This window comes from Zasmidium cellare (assembly GCF_010093935.1).
Source record: "Zasmidium cellare ATCC 36951 unplaced genomic scaffold M409scaffold_23, whole genome shotgun sequence".
In the NCBI taxonomy this organism is placed as follows: domain Eukaryota; kingdom Fungi; phylum Ascomycota; class Dothideomycetes; order Mycosphaerellales; family Mycosphaerellaceae; genus Zasmidium; species Zasmidium cellare.
The window spans coordinates 447,334-466,400 of record NW_022986967.1 but is presented as its reverse complement, the minus strand read 5'-3'; the positions used below and the strand labels follow the sequence as shown (position 1 = coordinate 466,400).

The 19,067-nt window shown below is 54.6% G+C and overlaps 9 protein-coding genes across 9 annotated transcripts; 5 read left to right on the top strand and 4 right to left on the bottom strand.

Annotated features, from left to right (window-relative positions):
- Positions 1-782: 782 nt before the first annotated feature.
- On the bottom strand, positions 783-2,100 carry M409DRAFT_56088 (uncharacterized protein; the record flags this gene model as incomplete). The annotated part of the gene is made up of 2 exons (XM_033813185.1): positions 783-1,569; positions 2,024-2,100. 2 exons carry the CDS (start codon positions 2,098-2,100, stop codon positions 783-785), a joined length of 864 nt encoding a protein of 287 aa, XP_033666102.1.
- A 1,124-nt stretch (positions 2,101-3,224) lies between these two features.
- On the top strand, positions 3,225-4,481 carry M409DRAFT_67472 (uncharacterized protein; the record flags this gene model as incomplete). Its single annotated transcript, XM_033817418.1, has 2 exons — positions 3,225-3,996; positions 4,060-4,481. 2 exons carry the CDS (start codon positions 3,225-3,227, stop codon positions 4,479-4,481), a joined length of 1,194 nt encoding a protein of 397 aa, XP_033666101.1.
- Positions 4,482-4,705: 224 nt separating this feature from the next.
- On the top strand, positions 4,706-5,104 carry M409DRAFT_56086 (uncharacterized protein; the record flags this gene model as incomplete). The annotated part of the gene is made up of 1 exon (XM_033813184.1): positions 4,706-5,104. The coding sequence occupies one exon, from the start codon at positions 4,706-4,708 to the stop codon at positions 5,102-5,104; it is 399 nt and encodes a 132-aa protein (XP_033666100.1).
- A 320-nt stretch (positions 5,105-5,424) lies between these two features.
- On the top strand, positions 5,425-6,937 carry M409DRAFT_67471 (uncharacterized protein; the record flags this gene model as incomplete). The annotated part of the gene is made up of 2 exons (XM_033817417.1): positions 5,425-6,436; positions 6,489-6,937. The coding sequence occupies 2 exons, from the start codon at positions 5,425-5,427 to the stop codon at positions 6,935-6,937; spliced, it is 1,461 nt and encodes a 486-aa protein (XP_033666099.1).
- Positions 6,938-7,761: 824 nt separating this feature from the next.
- M409DRAFT_24592 (uncharacterized protein) lies at positions 7,762-10,509 on the bottom strand (the record flags this gene model as incomplete). Its single annotated transcript, XM_033807304.1, has 2 exons — positions 7,762-10,310; positions 10,362-10,509. 2 exons carry the CDS (start codon positions 10,507-10,509, stop codon positions 7,762-7,764), a joined length of 2,697 nt encoding a protein of 898 aa, XP_033666098.1.
- Positions 10,510-11,029: 520 nt separating this feature from the next.
- M409DRAFT_67469 (uncharacterized protein) lies at positions 11,030-12,794 on the top strand (the record flags this gene model as incomplete). The annotated part of the gene is made up of 2 exons (XM_033817416.1): positions 11,030-11,428; positions 11,490-12,794. 2 exons carry the CDS (start codon positions 11,030-11,032, stop codon positions 12,792-12,794), a joined length of 1,704 nt encoding a protein of 567 aa, XP_033666097.1.
- A 13-nt stretch (positions 12,795-12,807) lies between these two features.
- M409DRAFT_24590 (uncharacterized protein) lies at positions 12,808-15,200 on the bottom strand (the record flags this gene model as incomplete). The annotated part of the gene is made up of 2 exons (XM_033807303.1): positions 12,808-13,206; positions 13,269-15,200. 2 exons carry the CDS (start codon positions 15,198-15,200, stop codon positions 12,808-12,810), a joined length of 2,331 nt encoding a protein of 776 aa, XP_033666096.1.
- A 440-nt stretch (positions 15,201-15,640) lies between these two features.
- M409DRAFT_24589 (uncharacterized protein) lies at positions 15,641-16,802 on the top strand (the record flags this gene model as incomplete). The annotated part of the gene is made up of 5 exons (XM_033807302.1): positions 15,641-15,652; positions 15,708-15,805; positions 15,859-16,031; positions 16,082-16,630; positions 16,687-16,802. 5 exons carry the CDS (start codon positions 15,641-15,643, stop codon positions 16,800-16,802), a joined length of 948 nt encoding a protein of 315 aa, XP_033666095.1.
- A 553-nt stretch (positions 16,803-17,355) lies between these two features.
- M409DRAFT_56080 (uncharacterized protein) lies at positions 17,356-18,919 on the bottom strand (the record flags this gene model as incomplete). The annotated part of the gene is made up of 4 exons (XM_033813183.1): positions 17,356-17,791; positions 17,850-18,444; positions 18,623-18,812; positions 18,890-18,919. The coding sequence occupies 4 exons, from the start codon at positions 18,917-18,919 to the stop codon at positions 17,356-17,358; spliced, it is 1,251 nt and encodes a 416-aa protein (XP_033666094.1).
- Between the last annotated feature and the right edge of the window lie 148 nt (positions 18,920-19,067).

Genomic DNA, 19,067 nt, shown 5'->3' with positions numbered 1-19,067 from the left:
ATATCCCATGGCCATCTTTGGCATTCCCACGAAAATCGAATGCGACTACGCCCCTTTTACAAGTCGCAGTGGCGAGGATGTGCACACTGGCCAGGGGTGCTCTACTCGTGTGCGACCAGTGTCAACCCCCAACGCCTGCCATTTCACTCAAAGTGGAGCACTCATCCCAGGTTCTCGTGAGCTGTCTAAACCATTCAAAATAGGATAAGAGCTTGGTCACTTGAGACCATCAGAGAGATGGCGGTTGCATTCGTTCGATCTTGAGCGGTTTGAGGAGAGTACCTACCAGGCCCAGATCAACTCCCCAAGACCGAACAAGAGCGAAACATAAATCGATCCCCCGAAGCTTCCCTCGACCAAGCTATCAGCAACGGTGCCAGTAGACCGCCAAGCTTCCAAGATCTACGGCAGTCTTTCTATGGACCCGAACTCATTCGTACAGATTGAAAGCTTCTCAGTTGAAACATACAGGCTCCATATACTCGGCATGAACGATCTCCGCAACAGAACCCTTAACCCTCCCCGACTACGCAACCAAGGCTCTGCCAATGATCGTCCAAATAGGCTCATTAAAGACGATCTGCTCTGGCTGCCATACAAGGCCACATTCGAGGCCACGGATCTCAGGGACAAGATCTTTGCCTTGATAGGCATCATGCGTGGGCCTTTACGTGCTCAGATCAACATCGACTCCACGGCGTCTCTGGAAGACCTCAGGATGAAGCTGATGGTTGACCAAAATCAGCCGCTCATCTAACGAAAGAACCTCCCACGCCAGAAACCTAGTCACCCCAATGCCCCCTCGCCCACCCCACCGCCCTCTCCGCCGACGAACCCGGAACAAACGCCTTCGTCCTCGGCCCCTCCTCCCCCTCATCCCCCTCCCCCTTAACCCTCAAACTCTCCACCATAGCAAACCTCGCCCTAGGATCCCCCTCAAACAAATCCCCCACAGCATCGCAAATCATCCCCAGCGTCACGCCCTCTGCACACCCCCTCCTCAACCTCTGCTCACACTTCGGCACCCCCGCGTCATAATCCAGATGCGTCACGAACGGCGCGCGTCCGGACCCCAGTTCGTAGAAACATCGCGTATACCAGAAATGCGTGAAGGGCGGGGAGGTCGCGAGCATATCTCGCCAGGGGCCTGGGGCAGGGAGGCGGGTGTACTGGGCGCGGCTGATTTCGAAGGAGAAGGTCCAGTGTTTCGGGGTTGTGGGGTGGATGTCGGAGGGGGTGGTGGTGGTGGTGGTGAAAGTGTCGAAGGGGTAGGCGGAGCCCCAGCTTCGTTGGTGGAGGAGGAGGTTGGGAATCCAGGGGTTTGGGTCCGCTGGGGGAAAGGAGTGTTTTTCGCTCCAGGTGAGTCTGTCGGCGGCGGAGGTTGGGGTCGGGAGGTAGAGGGTTTTGCGGATGGGCGGGGAGTCGAGGATGAGGTTGTGCCAGGTCCGGGTGGTTGTGCGGGCGAGGAGGATGGTGCGGATGGAGGTGATTTCTTGGTGGATGGTGTCGTGGGGGAGGGAGAGGAGGATTAGTTCGAGGAGTTCGGGGATGTTGAAGACTCTGGTTGCGCTGTTCATTTTAGAGGTGGAGTGTGAAGGTCTTGTGGCGTTGGCATTCGAGTTGATTCGGTTTCTGGCTTGAGCAATCGCAAATGTGAGTGTAGAGTAGTTCATCAACGGATTGATCGGCATAGAGAGTATTGATAGGTGAAGCTTGGGTAAGGTTCGTGATAGCTCTCTTGTCCACCTGCCCGAGGTCTGCCTTGCAGGTTACCCTCCTTGTTCCGGTCAAAGTGGAACATTTATCCCCATTACTTCCAAGCTATCTAAACAGCTCGGAGTGTACAGTAATTAGCAGGGCAGTCGCTTGTAAAAAGTCGGAGAGATGGCACTTCCATTGCGGTATAGGACGTTCCACTTTGACCGGAGCACCGAGGGTAGAGCTCCAGTGTGTGGGTTATGTAAGATCACGCGAAATGACACAAGAGGAAACAAAGACTGCAGGAAGAGGTAGATGTCCTTACCTGTTAAGTATATCGCTGACCGCATGGCTTCTCCATCGACCACGCGGCGGATTCGCGCAGATCACACTCTCAAACATGTAGTCCGGTGGGAAGAGTACATCTTTGTTCGCCTCTCATGACAAACGAAACGAACAGAGGGAGACTTTCAGCTCAGAAGGTCGAGCTCACTGACTGCTTTTGCTTCCCATGCATTTCGCCTCATTATGTCTCGCGTCGATTTCCAAGCCTCCATCGTTGAAGGGTTCCGGCTCGTGCTATCTTTCCCCCCGGGATTTGTATGCGTATGAATCCACGACCAGGAGGTATTGCAGCTGTCGAGGTTTGCTCGTGGAAAGGGAATGGCTTCCTGTCTTCTCCGTGATCGAATAGCGGAAACGACCACCGAAGATAACAACAGATGGACGATACAAGGACTAGATAAGAGACAACGGAGCGCTTCATCACGTTCTCACGTGTCGTTGGTCAGGGCCGTCAGGCTCCTAAAATTTGAAGTTGGTCTTTCTGTTGGGGGACAAGTGTTCTGTTCCAGCCGAGACGGCACAATCAAGCCAACAGCAGGCGAGGTGACATTCGGCGCACGAAGCACCTTGTTCTTGGCGGAGTTATGCCGTGGTGGAGCGAAAGAGGAGAGTGGTGCTCAAAATGAGGGCGAATTGAAGCTCAGTGTTTCGGCAGTTGGGAAGTGTGTTTCCAAACACATTAGCATAGTGGGTTCTGAGAAAGCCACAAATCTGCAGACGGAAATGTCTGTGGATTATCGATTCTCTCGCCATAGCTTGCCCAATCCATGGTGTTCAAGACTCAAGCCACCACTTTGTGTCCCGCCTCGGCCCACGTCAAAGGCCTCTCAGTGGCACTCGCCTCGAGCTCGACACCAACAGCACCCAGCTCCGAGACTACAAATTTCTTTTCAGCAGCAACTGCCGCACTTCCTCGCGACGGTGGAGTTGCGGCAAAATAAATCGAGCATGGTCATCATGTCCCATGTTGCATTGTCTCTTCCCGTCTCCGTCTCAGCCTCACTATGGACAACTGCCGTGGATGGATGAGAGTACAAATATAGATAGAGCTCTCATGGTAGCGCCTGCAGTTTACGTGACGATTTGTTGCTTTTGTTGTTTCTGCTGCTACTCCCCTCCTCCCAGTCTGCTGGTTGTTGAACTTGCAATCTCGTGCTCTGTTCCCTGTCCACGCTTCCGCGATGCCCGCCACCAAACTTCCCTTCCATGCCGACCACATTGGCTCCCTGATCCGACCAGCGTCCGTTTCAGAAGCGCAGGAGAAAGCCGACGCGAGACAAATAACGCAGGAACAGCTGAGAGAGGTGCAGCAGAAGGAGATTGCGGATATTGTGAAGAAGCAGCAGGATCATGGGGTTCGTGCACTCTGCTCGGGAGAGTTCGACAGGAAGTACTACTTCTCGGGGTTCTTTGAGAAGCTGGATGGCTTCAAGGAAGTGAGTCCCGTGCCCTGGGATCTGGCTCGTCTTTCTGCGGCGCCGATCAAGGCTCTCAAGAATGCCGGCAAGCAGTATCCCATGGCCGCGATCTGTGATGGCAAGATCAAGTACTCCAAGAGCCCTTACCTTGACAACTGGAAGTTGTTGCGGTCGTGTGTGCCCAAGGAGCAATGGGGAGAGTGCAAGTTTACCATGCCGCCTCCTTGCTATTTCCATTTGAGACTCGGCCGCGGCAAATGCTATAGCAAAGATGCGTACGCGAACGATGTCGACTTCTTTGCGGATTTGGCTGCTGCGTACAGGCAGGAGTTCAAGACTCTTTACAACGAGGGTCTTAGGAATATCCAAATTGACGATCCAACTTTGGCATACTTCTGCTCCGAAGATATGCTGAAAGGTCTCCGTGAGGACGGCGAGGATACGGACAAGATGTTCGATCTGTACTTGAAGGCGCACAATGACTGCATCGCCGATCGTCCAGACGATCTCCATGTGGGCTTGCACATCTGTAGAGGTGAGGGTGTCGAGCAACTGCAAATGCCTGAAATGGTTAGCTAATGTATACTGTCTCATGCAGGCAACTTTTCCAAGTCAATGCACTTCAGCGAAGGATCGTATGAGGCGATTGCGGAGCGATTCTTCAAGACTCTGAATTACGACACCTTCTACCTCGAGTATGACAACCCACGATCCGGAGGTTTTGAGCCGTTGAGATTCCTCCCCAAGCACAAGAACGTCGTCTTGGGGGTCATCACCACCAAAGATCCTCAGCTCGAGGACAAGGAGCTACTCAAGACTCGCGTGCGTGAAGCGGCGCAGATCATCGCCAAGGGCCAAGGTCGGAGTGTTGAGGAGGCGATGGAGAACATCGGCATCTCGCCACAGTGTGGTTTCGCGAGTGTGGCTGTTGGTGCGGAAGGCATGACGGAGGAGAAGATGTTTGCGAAGCTCAAGCTGGTGCAAGAAATTGCCCGTGAGCTTTGGCCAGATCGACCTTGATGGTGTAAGTCATCTCACGTGGCCATGTGTTAAATACATGTAGTGAATCAATCCATTACTCCAACACCCTACGTCGACTCGAATTTCCCCGACTTCACATGACATTCATATTAGCCGCCAGTCGGCCCAAAAAATGTCGAAATCATCACATGAAAAAGCGGTTGAATGGAGGAGCAGCTCGGCTCGGCCAATGACAAGCCCACAGCCTAGCAGGTGGCTAAGAAATGCACGGTGGCGCCCTCGTCGTTCTCGCATCTTTCCTCTCAACCGCATCAATTATCTCAGCAACCAGTTTTCGCCTACCTGCAGGCTTGTCCAGGCCGGGTGGAAAAGCGCAGAGCAGCAGGCTAGCGAGGCGTGAAACCGTAGATCTCGGTCCGATGCGAGCCTGGTTCTGTTGGGGGAGATTGGCGATGGGAGCTCGGCGCCGTGGTATGGCATACCTTGCTCGCCGCAATCTTCTAGGTCAGCAAACAGCAACACCTACGAGAAGTTTATATAGGCACGAGGAGGGAGTCGAGACGGCAAAGGAGAAGGTCACGGCCGCGGCGGCGGTGGCTGGTGCATTTTTCAGTCAGGAGGAGGGGCTTGGCGGATCTGCTAATGGGGCGCCGGGACCCTGATTCTGGGGGGTGTGGACTAACAAAAATTCCAATGGACAGTAGTAGACCGCTTCGCCCACGCGCCCAGAGCTCCTACAAGTAATAACACCTCGCTTCACCCACTCACTCGCTCTCCGCTCCCTCCTCCTCTCTGCTCCCGACCTCTCACTCACCCACACTCTCGCTGCCTCCTTGCACGCCCAGAGCGGCACTCGATCCACTTAAATACCGCATATCGAGAGCTGGGTCTGATTCCCAACGCTCAACCCGCACCCCGAATCGCCCACAGCGACAGCCCAACGCCGCCCTCACACTCCCTCTTTCACATCACATCCGTCAAAATGGCCACTACCGCTCGGCCGCAGCACGCGGCAATGAGACGCACCATCACCGTCGACTCGATGCCCTCCACCACCACCAACTCCACCGTTGGCTCGCCCAACGACTCGCCCACCGCATCTGCCTCCTCCACCTCCTTGTCCTCGTTGGGCTCCGTCGAGGACTTCCAGCAAGAGCCCAAGAAGCTTCGGGACACATACGGCAACGAGTTCGAATTGCCCAACTACACAATCAAGGATATCCGCGATGCCATTCCTAAGCACTGTTACGAAAGGTCAGGCCTGACTGGTCTGTCCTACGTTGCCAGGGATATCGTCCTCCTTGGCGGCACATTCTACCTCTTCAACCACTTCTGCACTTCGGAGTATGTTCCGTCATATCCTGCACGTGCTGCGCTGTGGGCCGTCTATACGTTCCTCCAGGGTCTCTTCGGCACTGGTCTGTGGGTGTTGGCTCACGAGTGCGGTCATCAGTCTTTCTCTCCCAGTAAGACTTTGAACGACACCGTTGGCTGGATCTGCCACTCTGCTCTTCTGGTCCCTTACTTCAGCTGGAAGATTTCTCATGGCAAGCACCACAAGGCCACCGGCAACATGGAGCGTGACATGGTGTTCCTCCCACGCACGCGTGAGGAGCATGCCACTCGTATGGGTTACGTTCTGCATGAGATGCACGAGTTGATGGAGGAGACGCCCATCTACACTGCCTCGATGCTCATCGGTCAGCAGCTCTTCGGATGGCCATATTACCTGTTTGCCAACGTGACTGGCCACAACCAGCACGAGAAGCAGCCAGAGGGCAAGGGTGTTGGCAAGAAGAATGGAGACTTCTCAGTCAACCACTTCTTCGCCAGCAGCCCTCTGTACGAGAAGAAGGATGAGCACCTCATCCTGCTCTCGGATCTTGGCCTTTTCATCGTTGGCAGCATCCTCGCTTTGATCGGCAGCACATACGGCTGGACCAACCTCTTGGTGTGGTATTTCATCCCATACCTCTGGGTGAACCACTGGCTCGGTATGTCGATGTATGAGCGGTTTGAGTTTTCCTTTGCTAACATCAGTCACAGTTGCCATTACCTACCTCCAGCACACTGACCCATCTCTCCCACACTACACTGGTGAGGCATGGAACTTCGCTCGCGGCGCCGCAGCTACCATCGACCGCGAATTCGGCTTCATCGGACGCCAGCTCTTGCATGGCATCATCGAAACCCACGTCCTCCACCACTACGTCTCCACCATCCCATTCTACCACGCCGACGAAGCCACCGAAGCCATCAAGCCAATCATGGGACGCCACTACAGGTCGAACACCGAGGGAGGTCCTCTTGGCTTCCTTCGATCTCTGTACAGCAGCGCGCGATGGTGCCAGTGGGTCGAGCCAAACGAGGGTGCTCAGGGCGAGCAGGCCAAGGTCCTCTTCTTCCGCAACAGGAACGGTCTCGGCCTTCCACCAAGCAAGATCGACGCCCCCAAGTCAAGAAAGAGCATGGTGGTTGGTGATGACAGCGAGTAAGAGACGGTCAAGCGAGCCGGATTGCTCCAGGCGTTTTGAAATATGTATTTGGCGCAGGTCCTACTGTGGACTTTTCCTGTCACTCGCTCTCAAGGGGGAAACGAGTGCGACAGTTGATTGAAAGCTTGAGTGCGCCAGTGGAAGCGCGGCGTTTGGGAGTCGAGCGACCATGGATGTACATCATGGCGCATCGTGATTTTTGGATTCCGACAGAAAGCCCTGCACGAGCATAGAGGCAGGGCTTGTCAACCTCTAGAGAAAGACGCTCGACACACGGTTTAGAAGCAGGTGTAATTCATAGAAGTCGCAAAATGAAGACGAAAGTTGCGATATACAAGATCATCGAAGGAAGGAAGGAGCTAGTACAAAGGTAAGAAGAGTGAACAAGTTACGAGTTGAATGCGAATCCGCGTGAAGTGGAGAGTGATGCAATGATGAGAAAGAAGAAGAGCAAAGAGCAATAGCTTCGCGGGATACACGGCTCTTCTACTTGTCCCATGTGCCATGCGCTGGCCGGGAGTTGGAGCCTCTCGCGTCCCGTCTTGGGACTGTGTGCTTAGCTCTTGGTGTACTGCGGGTTGCTTATAGGTGGGATAGGTAGCGAGGAAGTAGGTAAGTAGGCAGGTGTTGCGCTGTCAGCAAGCAATGTCTGTCTGTCGATTTCTTACCTTGCATTGCATTGCATTGCATGTTTGTAGGCACGTGTTTAGTGATTGCTCTCGATGGATTGGTAGAAATCTCTCAACTGCCCCATCTCGTCCATCGAGATACAAACCACCTATCGATCGTGCATCCTCCCCTTCCTCCTCACAATAACCTCCTCATCAAGCAATAAACGCCTTCCCCGAAACGTCCCACTGACTATCGAAAAACCCCATCGCCAAAACCCCCTCCAACCCCTTCCACAGCACCTCCCGATTCAGCACCACGAAATCCGGAACCCCCGTCCCGGTCATCGTGGGGACGAACCGCGCCGCCAGCGCAAGACTCTCGAGATCCGCGCCCCAGACCACCAGCTCTAGACGCTCGTCAGGCAGAGGGCGGAGGAAGACCGCCGCGAGGCCCAAGCCGGCGATGTTGGGGATGAGCGTGGGGATGTTGTTCGGGCCGCGGATGAAGACGGCGTCTCCTCCGGCGCGGATTTGGATGGGGAAGTCTTTGTATATGGGACAAGGGGGGAGAGAGGCGCCTGTGGCGAGGGAGATGATGTTGCCGGTTGTGTTGTGGAGGGCGGTGGCGTAGGTTGTGGTGAGGGAGGTGTCGGCGGAGAAGTATTGGTGGAGGTTGCGGGAGATTTGGAGGGCGAGGGGGGAGGCTTGGGGGGTGTGTGGGATGATGTGGAAGGGGCCGTTGGTGTGCAGGATGGAGTCTAGGGGGCCGAGTTGGTGGCCTAGGCGGGTTGGGGGGTGGGTTTTGAGGGGGGTGGTCTCCCATTTCTCGGACTGTTTTGTGAGTGTGCTTGATGCGTCGGATTGCTCGAAACTGATGGGCATCTTTTGGTTGTCGACTTGCACGAAGCTGCAATCTCTGAAGTATGGCGGCAGTCTGAACATCCGGAGGTTGGTCGTTCGGACAATACATGCCAGAGTCAAGGGATCGAAAGCCACATCGATACGGGCAAGTTGTCCTGGAGTGGCCAGTTGAAGGACTTCAACTCCATGCTTTGAGCCAGTATCTCCTGGGTTCGCCACCACTAGCGAGAAGTCGCGTAAATTCAGAGGTGTGCCTTTGACGGAGGCGACTTCGAGAGAGATCTGGCGTTCGTAGAAGTCGGTCAGGGCCTCCGTAGTGTAGACTCCGTCCCAGTAATGTCCTTCACCAGGAACCTCGAAGTACTGACTATCGGCGCCGGCTTCTTGAATGAGCTGGCTCATCAGCCTCGAGTGATAGGCCGGTACGTTGTCATCGGCCCCGCCGTGTTGCTGCAGGACCGGGATGCCTTTCGCATTTGACAGTAGAAGCTCATGTTTATAGCTCAGGAGAGCGGCTTCCTTGATGGCCGTACGACCTGGATCAGCCACGTGCGAGAAGGTGTACGGTACGTAATTTTGGATGGAAGAGTAGCCACTTATAGGGGCTGCGGCAAATATCTTGTCAGGACGATGCGTCAACGCGTACCATGTGCCCTGACCGCCGTTCGAATGGCCTGCTACCAGCCATTTGTTCTCGTCAACGCCTGGGCCTTTCCAGTCGAAGCGTTCGATCCGGTCTTCAATCATCGCTACGGCCGCTTCGACGTCTGCGAATCCCCAGGAATGCCAATCGTCTCCACTCCAGTTTGTGCCTCCCGTGGGAAAGAGCACCCAGGCTTGTAAATCGGGCAGTGGATCCATGACTTCTCTGACCACATCGCTGTCTACATCGACACCAGCTCCGTGGAGGTTGAGAAGAATGGGAAACGTTTGATTTGTTCGTGCGGGTTGGATCGCTTTTCGAGATGGAGGACGAAGAATTGCGTAAGACACAACACCACCAGGATGCATAAAGGTGACTTTGTGGGCTTTACCTGCTGGAACAATACGAGGTTCTGCAGATACTACGAGCGTTGTGTCTTCATCATGTCCCTGGACTCGATACTGAAAGTCGATGTTGATGCGCTTCTGCGATGGATATTGGCCGCTTGGTGGGATGCACTTGATGCGAAATGCGACTGGTCTTGTCTGGCCAGGAACGAGTCTGATCCTCGAGGAGAGCAGTTCCACGCGGCCGATATTTGGGTTGATGTGGATGCCAGTCATCTCAACATCCTGATGGCCATCGTTTCGTAGCACGACTGAGGCATACGGGCTCGCTAACGAAGCTCCTTCGCCAATGAAGTCAGAGAGAAGAACAGTTGATGTTTCCGTCTGCGTGATTGCCTTCAATCCTGGGGATATCTTGCGTAGGTCCAGATTGATTTGCATGTCTGGATGACTTACACCGCCCATGGACCTAATATCTCTGACAAGCCGCACATCGAGAAGATGAATGCCAGGGGCTAGTCTGATTGTGATGGGCACTCGCTTGTAGTCGTAGAAGTCGCCGCCAAAGTAGTGCACATCGTCAACCCAGAACTCGAGGATTTGGGGTGTATAGAGTGCCACGTATTCGGTCTCGTCTCCTTGAACGACGATTTGGCCTCTCGCCCAGGCCTGCCATTGGTATGCTGCCCAGCCATAGACATCTCGAAGGGCTTTCCAGTCGATGTCGGGAAAGCTGACGTTCAGTTCTGCGGTCGTGTGAAAGATGTCCGGAACGGGGACTTTGGCGGTCAAGTTCGACCACCGAATCGTACCATTGGCAGCCAGAGAACTTCGAAAGGTCGTTGCGTTGTTGTATTCGAGAGCACGGAAGCCTCCATGTTGTTCGAGAGGATCTGCTCCCCAAATGGCCTCTGTCACGCATATGTGAGCGGATTTTCACCATTGTTGATCGACCACATCACCTCTCGTGCCAATCTGAAATGGACCAAGGACTTGCCAGGAGGTCAAGAATGATACTGTCGGGAATTGCAAGGCATCGTTGCTCTCGGTGGCTGGCAGTGAATGACTGGAGTAAGAAAGAAGATGCTGCACCACACGACCGAGCAACATGTTCCGTATTCAATGCATTGCATGAAGTGTCGTATCCTGCTCTATCGAAATTATACGCGCATGGCCACGCTTGTTGCCTTGTAGGATCGAAGTGCGTGAGCAATACGAACCGTAGTAGCATCCTTCTTGACAGTGCATGCGTCGGGAGTGCGGGGGCGCCCCCGACTGACTGCGTCCTTCTGATGAGGAGAGATTCACATGGCCACGCAATGGTTTTGCATTTCGCATGCTCCCTCCATCACCAGTCTCTGCCCTCTCTGCAATCACTCACATCGCTCGCGGTGGTAATCGCTACACGTCAGCGGGGTGAGCGATCTTCGCACCGCTAGATTGGGTCCTGTGAGAGAGGCTGGTAGCTACAAATCATACCAGCGCACCCGTTAATCTACCCTCGATCGTCCTCCTCTGCTTCCCACCCACCGCACCGAATTCTCCGACGACGCTAGCCGAACCGCCTTGCGAACACCTGCGCGCCGCGATGGAGCGATAGTCCTGCCGTCCGCATTACTGCACTCGAGCAATGGTTCCCCACGCGACCTCAGGAGTGGAGCGTCGCCGCTCGTCCTCCAGACACCCGGCTCCTTCGAAATTCAAGTTCCCCGACTTCAACAATGACCACGCCGTCGAGTTTGAGGAGGATGAAGAGGATGGGATCTCGCGAGGGCCGAGTCCTCGGCCGCTGCCCAATGGCCTACCGCCCGGCCTGCACTCGAGCGAGCGCTGGCCGCCGCGAAAAGAGACGTCGTTGAGGAGTTGGGCTTCGTGGGCTGCGAATGGGAAGTTGGGCGGCACAAGACCTAATCGGCAGAAGAGTCTGGGCGAGGCGATCAAGACGGTGAGGACACGAAAGGCGAGCATCAGCCAGAATGCGCACGAGATTGCAGAGTCGCTCAAAGCGCCTGTGTCCCTGAGGCTAGTTGTACGTCTACCCAACACTCCATCCTGTATCATTTCTACAGCTGCGCTAATACGAACAAAAGCTCCTCTGCAGCTTCTGGTACGCGTCGTCAATCCTCACGAATACCTCGTCGAAAGCTATCCTGACCGCCCTACCGAAACCTATAACTTTGACCGTGGTCCAGTTCATGCTCGTGTCCTTCTGGTGTATCTTCCTCTCATGGCTCGCCAAACGCAACGTCGCCGTTCGGGAAGCTTTACCAGTGTTGAAGAATGGCATTCGAAGACCAAACAAGGACATCATCATGGCCACTCTCCCTCTCACTGCCTTCCAAATCGGAGGCCACATCCTAAACTCGGACGCAATGTCAAGGATCCCCGTATCACTAGTCCACACGATCAAGGGACTGTCACCGCTCATGACTGTCGTCGCCTATCGCGTCTTCTTCGACATTCGATATTCAACAACCACCTACCTATCTCTAGTCCCGCTCACACTCGGGGTTATCTTGGCGTGCTCGGCAAGTCTCGCCGGAAACTTCCTCGGCCTGGCGTATGCTTTGGGCAGCGCAGTGCTCTTCGTCACGCAAAATATCGTCTCCAAAAAGATCTTCAACGACGCAGCCAAAGCTGAAGCCGACGGCACGCCGATTGGAAGGCGCAAGCCTGATAAGCTCAACTTGCTTTGCTATTCCTCGGCTCTGGCGTTCCTCTTCACATTCCCGCTTTGGCTCTGGTCGGAGGGCTTCTCCATGGCGGCCGACTTCATGAAGGACTGGTCGATTGACCTACGGGAGAGACCGGGTTCGCTGGATCATGGGGCCTTGATGGCTGAGTTCATCTTCAATGGGACTTTCCATTTCGGACAGAGCTTGGTGGCTTTTGTGCTGCTGGGCATGGTGTCGCCTGTAACGTACTCGGTTGCGAGCTTGATCAAGCGGGTTGTTGTCATCATGTTCGCGATTGTATGGTTTGGCAATCCCATGTCGGGGATCCAGGGAATCGGGTTTGGGCTGACGTTTGTCGGGCTCTACCTCTACGACCGCACTTCAGATGCCGCGAAAGCTGATAAGCGCGCGAGAGAAAAGGCGGAGAGCAAGGAGCCTTTATTACCTATCAACGTGGCGGACGCCAAGAAGAGCGGCCCCGCCATGTTCACCCAGTCGCCCATGAGCGCTGGTGAAAACCTCCACGCAGGAAGCAATGGCTACGCAAACGGCGAGCCCGGAGGCAGCGGGCCAGGGCGACCACACATGAACGGCACCGCATCGCCTAACAACGCGAACGGCGTGGCCATGTCATTACCGCCCGGCACCAAAGCAGAAGAAACCTGGACCTCAGGCGACGTCGCGCGGCAGCAAAGCGTGAAGTCCAACGGTGTAAGATAGATAGCATGTCATATCATAGCAAAGCATCCATAACCTTCTCCAAAAACCTCTGCCGTGACCTCTCCACCTCGCCCTTGGCGACCATACTCGCAAACTCCATCGCCCGACACCTCGCCTTCCAATCCACATTCTCCTCCACCATCCCGGCGCCGCCGTGGAAGTCCTTGACGGAGGATTTGTAGATTTCCGCCAGGGCTTCTTCGAGCCAGCCTTGTTTGGTGATGTTCTTCATTGCTTCGAGGGTTTTGCGCACGACGAGGTCGTGCGTGGATTCCCCGGGGTTGTCGGAGGAGGAGGAAGGGAAGGTGGTGGAGGTGGAGGTGGAGAGGGGCCCGGAGGAGAGGGAGAGGTTTTTGAGTTCGAAGGTGCCCATGCAGCTGCCTTGGGAGACGTGCCAGTAGATGTCGAAGACCTTGTAAATTCACGTCAATACGCCTGCGGTTAGGTTGGGGTGTATCGGGTTTTGGACGTTACCTCTCGACAATCCTCCACGGACTCATCATATGTAATCTCCTCGTATCCATCTGCATCTGTCCGGAATCGCGTGACGTTGATCCGTTTCCCGTGGCCGGCTGTAGGGCCCAGAGGGACATTGAACTGATCACCTACACCGAGCCACGAGGCCGCTGTGAGTCTCGCTAGATCCTCGCGAGGGTTCCCAGCGTCTGTTCGGGGGACATTCAATCGGTCTAGTATCGAATCCGCCAGACGTTTCCCTTCGTCGCCAGTTAGACGTTGTCTGCGACCTCGTATATCGGCTCGGAGGAGGTCGCTCGCTACTACACGCCGGAGGTTTTCGAATGAGAAATTGGGAGGGCGGTCTTCGATCGTTCGGTCTGCGTTCAATTGAGCTTGCAAGGCAGCGACTCTGCTAGGGTCATCGGAGTCGCTTCGCGTTTCGCTTTCGTTTGTTTCGCCGTTGACGAGGAGGGTCGGTGGGGTTGCTAGACGTACTGGACCGCCTGTGTGAGGCGGGACCTGGAGTGAGAGGCGACCTGGGCGTCCCTCGCCGGGCTGGGATAGGGGTGTGCTGGCTTGAGGGGATGGTTGTTCTATGATATTTTTGTCTGGAGGCGTGGGTGCGGTGGAGTTGGCTTGACTCTTCGATTTGGCGTTCGTTGGGTCTGCAGGGAATGTACTGAATGGACCATCTTGTGTGTTACGATTTGCGGGTGGTCGACCCCTGGGTTTGGCACCGGGAGCACTATTCGAAGGCCAGGCGCTTGACACTGCTGGACCATGTCTTCTCCTTTTCCGGGATGGTGTCACAGCTGACTTTGGCTCTCCGTCAAAAGCTGCATCGATGTGCGCGGACATAGACGGTGGCACAGCACTCATAGGATGTGGAGTTCCAGGAGTTTGCGAATGACCCAGTTGCCAGCGTAGGTTCGAAGTAGCAGATGCCGGTACTGCGGAAGGCTGTGTCCTCGCAGACCATGGGGCAAAGCTTTGTGGTGTGACTGCTGAAGCGACTGCCCAAGGATCCTGGTAGCTATCTGGGTGAGCACTCATAGGGACTGCAGACATTGGAGCAGCTGAGTACGGTGCGGCGCTGTCAGCCGTTGATTGACTCTTCGTAGCACTATCATTGTCATTCTTGTCATCTTGCTCGGTCTCAGAATTGCGCCTTCGACCTCTCTTCGGTCTGAACGAGGGATCCAGTGCTCTGATGGCAAGGTCCTCCTCAGCCGTGACACCATCTCTCCCACTCGTCGGATATGGGTCATTGGGGTTCGGAATCTCTGTAAAATACGCATGTTGCTTCCCCATCAGATGATCGAAGAAGGCATCGATATGCATTGCTCTCATCCATCGTTTCAGGCGTACACTGTATTGCTGGACCTTTTGAACAGATTGACCCTTCGACGGGTCTGGAGGCTCGACTCCGAGATCGAGAGCCAATTGGTTCCACGTTTTGATCTCCTTGGAATCGAACTTCTTGAGGAGTTCGAACAGTCGATATGGCTCAAAATCCTTGTTGTCGCTTTTCGGCAGTCCAGTCTCGAAAGTTTGCTTGAGAGTTGATGTGTCAACGTCGAGAGCGAAGTTTGGGTTGGCATAGAGAATGAAGTTCACATAGGCGTCTGCTATTGTTTCCGGCGTGACATCCCGAGATGGTAACGCTCTGTCAATGGGCTTGAAAGAGAAGGCCGGGCCCGGGGAAGTACTGTTCATTCGAGGCGATGAAATATTAGGAGGCTGCATCGATCCACGTTCGTTCGACGAATGTCGTCCCTGCCTCGCCGACTGCGGCTGAAGACCTTGAGGACTGCTTTGCAATTGAAGACCCGGGTCGATTCCATAGACTGGCGAATTAAACTGTGAGTGGGCGAATGCTGTAGTTCTAGGGTTCCCGGGTATTTGATGGTGTCCAACATTCTGATTCTGCTGTTGACGATACGCCATCTCCGGGTCTCCTGAACGTCGCAGGGCTGCGAGTCGGGACGAGAGGACCTCCGAACCAGCACGATCAGGTCTTTTAGGTCAAGGGTTAGAGAGAGAGAGAAGAACATCCGTCTTGATCATTCACTTCGATGTTAGCAGCATTTAGATGATATTTTGTTGAATTGCTGACCCAAGAAGGTGATTTTTGATGACAAGAAAAGACTGCTAATTAGGTTGACACAATCACGTGGCTTTCCGTATTGACACGAGCCCGCCCGCGCCGTGTTGAGCCGAGGTGATGATGTCGACTTTCACGAGCTCAGAGAGCCTAGGATAACACTCTGCCGACTCGACAAGGACATGCCTTGATTCCGTTCCTTGCCTTGTTCTTCTCCTCATTCATACAGCCTCTTGGATACAGATCTTCTACACCAACGATCAGTTCATCAGAGAGAGCGAAGATGTCGGAAAAAGTACGAATGCCGACCTCACATGTGATCCTCATCTGCTAAAAGAAGCAACTCATAGGAGAACGCAGCACAGCAGACTGCCGCTGAGCAGCAGAGTGACAATGTTGCTCACGCTCTGGCTGGCGCAGGCGGTGGGCTGTTGTCCATGGCATTGACGTGAGTGCTTGAAGGGCTGTTATACTTGAACATGTGGTTCTGAGACTTGCCAGATACCCATTGATCACTCTTTCCACACGAGCGCAAGTCGAGAAGAAGAAGGCGCATACCGGTACCATCTCTGCGGCCAAAAGGATCTTGGATCGCGAGGGGATTGCAGGGCTGTATGCTGGGTTGGACAGCGCCTTGTTCGGGATCACCGTCACCAACTTCGTATACTATTACTGTCAGTACTCGAAAGCATGGCTGCATGACATTCTGCTGATGATGTCCAAGGGTATGAGTTCTCCCGCGCCTTCTTCCAACGCACCACCAAGAAGACCAACCTCAACACCCTCGAATCCATGGCCGCAGGCGCCCTCGCCGGCTCTGCCACGGTCCTCCTCACAAACCCCATCTGGGTTATCAACACGCGCATGACCGCCCGCGAGAACGAAGCCGACGCCCTCCCAACAAAAGAAGGCGAATCTCCAAAGAAGCAAAAACCAGGCACAATCTCCACACTCCTCAAGATCCTGCGCGAGGACGGCTTCACGCGCCTCTTCGCGGGTGTCCTGCCGGCTTTGGTGCTGGTCATCAACCCGATTCTGCAGTACACCATCTTCGAGCAGTTGAAGCAGGTCGTAGAGAAGCGGAGGAAGGTCGGACCGACTGATAGCTTCTTGCTTGGTGCGCTGGGCAAGCTTGCGGCGACGTCTATCACGTACCCTTACATCACGGTCAAGTCCCGTGCGCACGTTGCGAACAGCGATGCTCCCAAGGAGGGCATGACCGCTACCCTCAAGCGTATCTACAAGGAGGAGGGTGTTGGTGGCCTCTATGGCGGTAAGTCGCCGACAGTCACAATCTTGTCGAATCCTACATACTGATGTCGATCACAGGAATCGGTCCCAAGGTCACCCAATCCGTCATCACGGCCGCCTTCTTGTTCGCCTTCAAGGACGCTCTTTATGACATGACCATCAAGGCGCGCAAGACCTTGAGCAAGAAGGCTTAAACGATGCCACACACAATGCGTGTCAGTATGCCAAACCAATCAGCCATGGCAGATTATCCTGTGAATATGTCGGAGGAATGGGAAGGAGATACCACGAAGCCCATTGCGGCTCGACGAGATGCTGAATGTCGCGATGATTTCTTTATACAGTGTGAATAGCTCGAATGTACGAAAGTGAACACGTTAAAGAATTCAACGGTCTACCATCACAATTATGAGCGACAGGGCGAAGCGCTACAGAAAATGGCAGCGATTAGAGCGAAGGAAGAAGTAATGTGTGCACGGAAGACTTGGTATCTCTTTTTGCTGTTGTCTCCCTGATGCCTCGCTATTCTATCCGCTGCGCTCTGGCAGCACCACCAAGCACATCTGGCACAAAAGACTCTTCGTGCGGATGTCGCCAAAGTCTCTGCCAGTCATGCCCTTAAATGCCGTCAAAGCCCATCGAACTTTTCTTTGTCATGCCACGTGCCATCATCCATCTATCTACGAAACAGGCCTAGTCGAACTAGACTCGTACCAGAAATGCTCAAGAGTCGGCCAATACATGCGCCTACTTGAACACCTTGCCATCGGCCCACTCGTATGCCTTGCCGTTGACATCGATTGGCTTGTCCCATGCCCACTGGTCGTTGACAAACTCCCGGTCGGCCTCCTTCTTTGGGTCGAGCTTAGTGAAGGAGTAAGACTCGTAGTCAGGAGCGACATCGAAGGCTGGAAGAGCCTCCTGGCCACGGACGACGAAAGCACCCTTGACGACAGAGTCGTTGGTCACGCCGTAGACAGAGGCGGCGCCGAAGATGTACTTGCGGCTAGCCTCAAGGCGGGCGAAGAAACCGCCGATGAGGTTAGAAGTCATGAAGGTCATGGTGAGCTCGTCGTTGTACTTGTAGTCGACTTGCCACAGCGAGTACTCCTCAAAGTTGCAGTTCTCCCAGAACCATGGGAGAGCAACTTCACGAGTCTCCTCGTTCGAGTACTTGCGCTTCCTGTTCGATGTTGTCAGCTTTAGATTCAGCACGGTGCATGTATGTTTGAAACACTCACCAGTCGTCAAGAACGAAGGTTGGCTTGGGAAGAGCCTCGAGCGGGTGCTTGGGCTTGGGAGCCGGCGCTGGCTCGTCATCCTCGTCGTCGTCCTTGACCTCCTTCTTCTTCTCCTGCTTCTTTGGCTGCTCAGTCTTTGGCTTCTCCTCCTTCTCCTTCTTTGGTGGGGTCTCTGGGATAGCAGTCTCGATGAACTTGGGCTCGCCAGCAACAGCCTTGAAGATGTCCTGGTTGACAACCGTCTCGTACCAGCGGTTGACAGCTGGGTTCTCAGCGCGCCACTGCTTGTCAAAGAAGTACTCGTATCCTCGGCGAAGGATGGAGGCAGTGAAAAGGTCGGCAAGAGTAAGACGCTCGCTGACGAGGTAGGTGTTGACGACAAGGTGGTCCTCCAGGACCTTGAGGTTCTGCTGCGTGCGCTTCTTGCTGTCCTCGACGTTCTTCTTGTTGTAGGGGTCACGGCCGATCAGAGGGCGGAACCAGCCACCAAGGCCTGGAAGGACCTCAGTGTTGGCAAACGACATCCATCGCAGGATGGAGGCGTAGTCCTGCTTGGTCTTGCCGAGGAGAGTGGTCTTCTCGTTCTGGGAGGTGACTGCGAGCAGAAAGTGTCAGCGTCAAGTCGACATATGACTCAAGTAATCGACAGGCGCATGAGGAGGTTGCAAAATCAGAGTGTGAATACGTTCTCAACAGTAGTCTTCAGACAGGGATAACTGAAATATTGATCTTTCATCATTGCAAGGGGTGTAGCAAAGTGTGGGTGTACTCACTGTAGATGGCAATGGCCATGGCCTCGGTCAGGACGTAGCCATCCTGGCCCTCGAAGGTGGGAATCTTGCCCAGCTTGTTGAGCTTGAGGTAGTCGGTGCTGACGCCCTTGGCTGGCTCGGTGTGGACGAGCTCGAGGTCGAGGCCGTTGGCCTTTGCGACGGCGAGAATGGCGGTGGTACGGGGGTTGCCCTGGAAAACAAAAAATCGACGGTCAATGACTGAAGCTGTGGAGGGGGCGGTGGAGGAGCTGGAAGGGGGAAACTCACGTTGAAGCCGTAGATCTTGCCGAATGCCATGGTGCAGACTGTGTGGTGTGTGGAGCGTTTGAGCAGTGCGCCTTCGTTGGCAGAGGGGATAGGCAAAGAGGGGTGTGGTGGTGTTGGTGGTGGTGCGAAGAGAAAGCCCGCTCGAAAAAGCCACGCCCGCTGCAGAACTTCAGGCGCT